The following is a 6,482-nucleotide window of genomic DNA, read 5'->3' on the forward strand; positions in this document are numbered from 1 at the left end:
GTCTACATATAGCAAGTCATATGTAGAAAAAGGCTGGAAGGATGGCCCCTTTTCTGGGAGGCCCTGGGCTGTTTCCAAGCAGGGAACAGGATCCATGGACACACTGAGGTGGTGTTTTGTGGTAGTGTTGTCTCTTGTTCCTTGGTCAAAGTGTGGTTTGGGCAGAGAAGACAAGAGTGAGTGGCAGAGAGGTGGCTGAAAATAAGAAGTGTGGCCAGCTCAAAGCAGGACATAAGGGTCATGATTGGCACAAGCTGGGCCCCAGGAGATTGACAGAGTCCTAAGTCCCACACATTTATCCTGCCTGAAAATTACAAGCTCTTTGCCATCCTTCCCTCTTCTATTTCAAAGTGATCCTGAATCGTTAACGCCAATCCTCCCAACTGTGTGGATTGTTTCCCAGAGAGGCCGAGGCTGCGTCACCCAACTGACCACTAACCACAATCAGCTCTGTTCTCTTCTGGTTCCTGAAATCCAGGGGCAGATGGTGGGGTATTGGAGGCAGCCCCCTACTGAACGCTAAGAAGAAAGGGGAGGGAAAGGAAAGGGACAGAGGAAGTTACAGTGGTTCTCAAGGGACAGAGGAAGTTACAGTGGTTCTCAGCTCGTAGCCCTCAGGGTCTTTCTTCCTGTGAAGCCCAACAGTCTCTAGCCAGATTTCCTGTTCCCTTGGCTCCATCAGAATGGGGGGCTGCCTCAGCGTGACAGTTGGGGTGGAGGTGACCCCTTTGACTGCGACAGCATCACTCTAGGTTTTTCCCTCTCTCTCCCTCAGGGCATTGGGAACCACTCTATCCGCCCCCCCCCCCCGCAATTCCTTAGACCAGTGTTGGCAAACCTTCTAGAGTTTCCAATCACACAAGCAGCCTGCTGCAGCACTCATTCCACAAGCTGGCCACCACCGCCTTAGGCTGTTGGTCTTGCTCACTTGAAATGAATCCTATATATTCTGTTTAACCAGAATTTTGGCGGGCTTAGTTGTGTGTGCTGTCTGGGGTTAGCTCTGGTACAGACCTACGATGTGGAACTGAGAAAACTTGAGTGATGGTGCTAAGATCGAGAGCTGGGGAGAACTCTGGTCCTTTCTTTTGTCCCTCTCCCCTATTTCAAGGGTTCTTCTCTGTGTACCCCTAACCCCTTGGGGGAGGAGAATTCAGTCTCTGCGGACAGACCTCCCTCTGCCCCGCCCCAGCACCCAGCCTAGAGGACATAAAAGCCCAGAGTCTGTGAGGGGAGTTGCCAATGTAAGGTGAGCTGTGGAGCCAAGGTCCTGGGGGGCTACTGGTGACTGCAGCTGTCAAGGGTGTGGGGACCTGTGGACCCCTTTTCACATAGGCCTGGTTTTGCCCATAGACCAGGTCTTTTGAGGTGGGACTGGGTGTGGAGGAGGGAGTGAGGGATCTGGGAAGAGAGAGAGAGTGTGGGACTTTCTTCTCCCAAATGCTCAGGGTATGTATGGGGTTGGGGGTCTCATTGCAGAGATGAAGCTGGTGCTGGCCCTCACAGGGCTCATGGCCACTCTGGTCATGCCTCAGCCCTCTGACAGTGCCATTCCAGGTAACAGTTCAGAGAGGAGGGAGAAGGGAGGTGCAAGGGTTGTTCTGAGTCCCAGCGACTTCTCAGCAGACTCCCAGGGTCTGGGACCTGACCTTGTGGTTCATATTCTGCTCAGCTGTCCCTGAGGAGGTGGAGACCTCGGTGGTGCTGACTTGCATGGAGGAGGCCAAACAGCTAGTGGACAAGGCCTACAAGGAACGGAGGGAAAGGTGTGCATATGGGGCACTGCCCAGCTGTAGGCAGCCTGCCCCAGGCCCTTCAGAAAGGAGTGGGCAGCAGGAAGATTGTGGAAGAGGGGAGTCTTGGGTAGGGTGGACTCTGTCTTTACATCTCTGAGTGTGAGAACATCTTCAAAACTGCCCCTCCTGGAGCCTTGCTTTTGTCTGGACACCTAGGTCTATAATCTTTTTATAAATAGAAATTTACCATGCTGCTTGTCCACCGCTGGGCTGAGAAACACCCAGCTGAGTATCTATACATCCCTTCTCCGGTTCTTCTTTTTTTATTTTTTATTTTTGAGACACGGTCTCACTATGTAGCCTAGGCAGGTCTCAAACTCATAGCGATCCTCCTGCTTCAGCCTCCTCAGCACTAGGATTACAGACCTGCGCCACCACCCCTGACTTTGATTCTTCTTTTCCATGCAGCATCAAGCAGCGGCTTCGCAGTGGCTCAGCCAGCCCCATGGAGCTCCTGTCCTACTTCAAACAGCCTGTGGCCGCCACCAGGACAGCAGTGAGGGCTGCTGACTATCTGCATGTGGCCCTAGACCTGCTGAAGAGGAAGCTGCAGCCTCTGCGGCCAGGGCTTTTCAATGTCACTGGTAACAAGACCCTCCCACCTCAGGCCTCTGCTGCTAGGGAGCCCGCCTAGTGTTCCCAGCTGTGTCCTAGTGAGCCCCCATCCCCTCTCCACGGAGTCTCAGAGGCATCCTAGCATCCCTCCACTTCTCATCTTAGGCCCCCAGCTCCAGGGTGCTTCAGGTTGCCTAGAATATTAAAGTGGGTTTCAGCTCTCCCATCCCTTTCCCTGGTAGATGTGCTCACATCGGCTCAGCTGGATCTGCTGTCCAAGTCGAGTGGCTGTGCCTACCAGGACGTGGGGGTGAGCTGCCCAGAGCAGGACAAATATCGCACTATCACCGGCCACTGCAACAACAGGTGGGGCTCAGAGGCGTCCTAGTCCTCCTCCTGGTTCCCACCAACCGTGTGGCCCAGTGTCAGCGCCCTATGCCTCCCACAGACGCAGCCCCACGCTGGGGGCCTCCAACCGCGCCTTTGCGCGCTGGCTGCCCGCCGAATACGAGGACGGCGTGTCGCTGCCCTTCGGCTGGACTCCCGGGGTCAAGCGCGGCGGCTTCGCAGTGCCCCTGGTGAGCACGGCAGGCAGAGTGCGGCCCGAACCCAGGCAGTGCGGGGATGAGGCTCCCGCTGACACCGGGTGTCCCGCAGGCTCGCGCAGTCTCCAACGCCATAGTGCGGTTCCCCACCGAGAAGCTGACGCCGGACCAGGAGCGCTCGCTCATATTCATGCAGTGGGGCCAGCTGATCGACCACGACCTGGACTTCACCCCCGAGCCCGCCGCCCGGGCTGCCTTCCTCACCGGCATCAACTGTGAGACCAGCTGCCTGCAGCAGCCACCCTGCTTCCCTCTCAAGGTCCGCCCCGCCCCGCCCCCAGCACGTGGCTCCCGCCCTCTGGGCCTCGGCGGCGTGTGGGGTTGCTGCCTGATCCCCTCCAGCATCTCCAGAGCTAGGACCGTTCGGTGACTGAGATGTCCCTGCTGGAATTCCAGCTCTCCGCGTGGCTGGGAAAGAGCTCTGGGACGAGTTCCCTCAAATGTCTCTCACATCTCTGGGTGTAGATGTCCTGCGCTTGGTCTTGTTCCCCCGTTCTGACACAGGGACACTCGGGTACCACCACACAGAGCAGGGTCCAGGGTGGGGGGCTGGAGGCACACCCTGCGAAGGAGGGAACAGGAGAGAAAGGAGAGAGCGCCTGAGAGGGACAGGAAGAAAGAGATGGAGAAGGACAGGGGCGAGTGAGAGACAGAAAGGGACAACGGAAGGTGGAGATGGGGAGAGTAAGTGAGCCAGAGTTTAGGGACCAAATTCAGAGAAGGAGGAGGAGGCAGAGCTCTGGCTGCGCCCCCTCCCGGGCGTCCTCGCATCCCAGCTCAGTGTCCTGCCCCTCCCTCCTGAAACGCAGAGGCCCTGCTCTTGCGGTTCCCCAGATAGTGACCCTGTTGGTCCTTCGAGAAACCTCCCTACCGGCTGAGGAGTCCAGAGGTCCTAAGGGCAGGGGAAAGCAGCTCCTGCCCACTGTCACTGCCCTTGAGAGTCTGCCTAGTTTCCCTCTGTGCCACAGATCCCACCCAACGATCCCCGTATCAAGAACCAGAACGACTGCATCCCCTTTTTCCGCTCCTGCCCGGCCTGCACCAAGAGCAACATCACCATCCGCAACCAGATCAATGCGCTCACCTCCTTCGTGGACGCCAGCATGGTGTACGGCAGCGAGGACCCCTTGGCCAGGAACCTGCGCAACTTGACTAACCAGCTGGGGTTGCTGGCTGTCAACCAGCGCTTCCAGGACAATGGCCGAGCCCTGATGCCCTTTGACAACCTGCATGATGACCCCTGTCTCCTCACCAACCGGTCTGCACGCATCCCCTGTTTCCTGGCAGGTCAGCTCTGGGGCTAAGAAGTGGCGTGGGGGGCCCAGGAGGCATTTCTTGTGGGAGCCACAGTGAGCCTGTTTGCAAGCAGCATGCGGGTTTGCTATGAGAGCCACTGCCCTCACCAACTTCTTATTAGCCTGGTTGCCTTGGTGACAAGTTGAATGGAGACAGAAAAGAAAGCAAAAATAAAAATAAAAATCCCTCCATCTAAGATGGAGACTCAGGGCTGGGCAAAGAGCCTCTATCCATTGTAGTCTCTCTCTTTTCCTATCTGTACTCTGGAAGAAAGGAGAACTGAGTTCCACAGGGGCAGGGAACTAGAAGACAGAAAGCGATATGGTGTCCCCACCCTCTGGAACCCCACTGGAGTCAGCAGCCAATGTGGTTGTTTTAATTTTACTTATTTTAAATTAAATAAAAACTTCAGTCTCTCTGTTGCACTAACCACATTATAAGTGCTCAGTAGCCTCCTGGGATTGTGGCTCTTCTATAGAGTGATGCGGAACTAGATCGATTTCATCTTCTCAGAAAGCTTTAGTAGACAGTGCTGCTACAGAACGCCACCCGCTTCCCACCTGGGCTGCCTGTCAAACATGAGGGTGGGTTGCAAATATGAACACCAGGCAGTTTAGGGTAAGGTTGGGATGGTGATGTCGGCACGCCCAGAAATGTGATTTTTCCCTGAGCCTCTGGGAGGGGCACCGAGGTCAGTGCGACTGTGAACTTCCTGGGGAAGAAAGGGCCCACCTTCTTCAGGACAGCATTCCTTGGCCAGACCTGGCTGCCTCCCCACCCTCAACCATTGGGACCTTTAGCTGCTCATGGGACAGAGAAGCTGCTCTCAGAGGATGTTCTTTCCTCCTAGAATTTCCTTTCTAGATTTGGCAGAGGCTGAATGCAGCGTCTTATTGCAACAGCCCTGACAGTAGCTCTCTGGGCCCTTGAGGGAAAGAAGGAGAGAAGACTAGAGGAGCCAGGGGTTCTTGTTCAATTTTCCTGAACAAAGTGCCAGGTATGGATGCCACGTATCCTGTACCTGCCACTCCTGCCCTGCCATAGACTGGCAGTAAGGATGGAGCTAACAATGCTGCTCAAGTAGTAGTGGCTCCCTGGGATCGTGTGTTGAGAAGAAGCCTGAGTATCCTCCAGTTTTAGCAGGAAAGAGCGCTGTAATCATTAACTGTGTTTCATGGGACAGGAAACTAGGCTGAGCCAACAGGCATGCTGCTTTATGGACCTTCCTGAATTAAGAGAATGAGCTAAGTAGGTAGTGGTCATGGGTCCTATACTTTGTGCCAGGCCTGGTGCTAAGCCACATGGGTTGATGTGTGTTGGAAAGGATGGTTATACACAGAAAGGCTCAAGGCTTGAACTTGGTCCTCAAGGAGCCCCCAGTTTCAGTCACAGGAAGTTGATAGGTCATGGGCTGGATCTGATACCTGTCGAGTGGATGCTCTGGTCAGAATTATCCTTGAGTGGGGGAAAGAGCTGCCATGGCAGGTGGAGGCAGGGGATGGGAGTTCCTGGGAGAGTGTAAATTGAGCCTGGTATACAAAGGTGGGTGGACAGCAGTCCAGATAAGAGGCATTTCAGGCCTTGGCTAGACAGGGAGTTTCAGTGGTGCAAATCTTTTCTGGGCTGGAGGTTTTGGGAGTGACAGTGGCTATTGCTTCCCACAGGGGACACTCGCTCCAGTGAGATGCCTGAACTCACTTCCATGCACACCCTTTTTGTTCGTGAGCACAACAGGCTGGCCACACAGCTCAAGCGCCTGAACCCCAGATGGGATGGAGAGAGGCTATATCAGGAGGCCCGGAAGATTGTAGGGGCCATGGTCCAGGTAGGTTGCCTGGGTGTCGGGAAGACTCAGGCTCCAGTTGTGCCTCTGCTGCATCCCAGCTGTGCAGTGTCCCATCCCTAGGCAAGTGTCTTATCCTCCTGAGGCTTGGCTTCTTCATCTTTGGTGCTGAAAGGATTAAGTGGCCTAGAGGAAAACTGGACAGATATGAAGCGCTCGACAAGGCTTCTCCCTTCTTTGTCCTTCCTCCTTACCTTGCTTCTTTCCTGTGGGTCCAGGAATGGTGTTGGGAGGGTTTGCCAGAAAGGTTCAGCTGTCTGGCACATAGCAGCTGCTCAGGGAAGGTTCCTCCCTTCCTCTGTCTCATTGTCACCCCTGGCTCCTATATCCACTGTACTCTTTGTTCTGACTTTGTCATCATCTAGCTGACCTCTTTTGATGCTCCAT

General features: G+C 55.0%; 1 protein-coding gene across 1 annotated transcript in view; it reads left to right on the forward strand.

Annotated features, from left to right (window-relative positions):
* Positions 1–1,281: 1,281 nt before the first annotated feature.
* Positions 1,282–6,482, forward strand: part of Mpo (myeloperoxidase) — a 9,633-nt gene continuing 4,432 nt past the window's right edge. The window contains exons 1-9 of the mRNA XM_004645257.2: positions 1,282–1,368; positions 1,480–1,557; positions 1,673–1,766; positions 2,205–2,380; positions 2,594–2,717; positions 2,800–2,929; positions 3,009–3,215; positions 3,925–4,243; positions 5,917–6,077. Coding sequence (XP_004645314.1) covers positions 1,482–1,557; positions 1,673–1,766; positions 2,205–2,380; positions 2,594–2,717; positions 2,800–2,929; positions 3,009–3,215; positions 3,925–4,243; positions 5,917–6,077 — 1,287 coding nt within the window. The 5' untranslated portion in view covers positions 1,282–1,368; positions 1,480–1,481. The remainder of the gene's footprint in view (positions 1,369–1,479; positions 1,558–1,672; positions 1,767–2,204; positions 2,381–2,593; positions 2,718–2,799; positions 2,930–3,008; positions 3,216–3,924; positions 4,244–5,916; positions 6,078–6,482) is intronic.

Source organism: Octodon degus, unplaced genomic scaffold (assembly GCF_000260255.1).
Source record: "Octodon degus isolate 3935 unplaced genomic scaffold, OctDeg1.0 scaffold00222, whole genome shotgun sequence".
NCBI lineage: Eukaryota > Metazoa > Chordata > Mammalia > Rodentia > Octodontidae > Octodon > Octodon degus.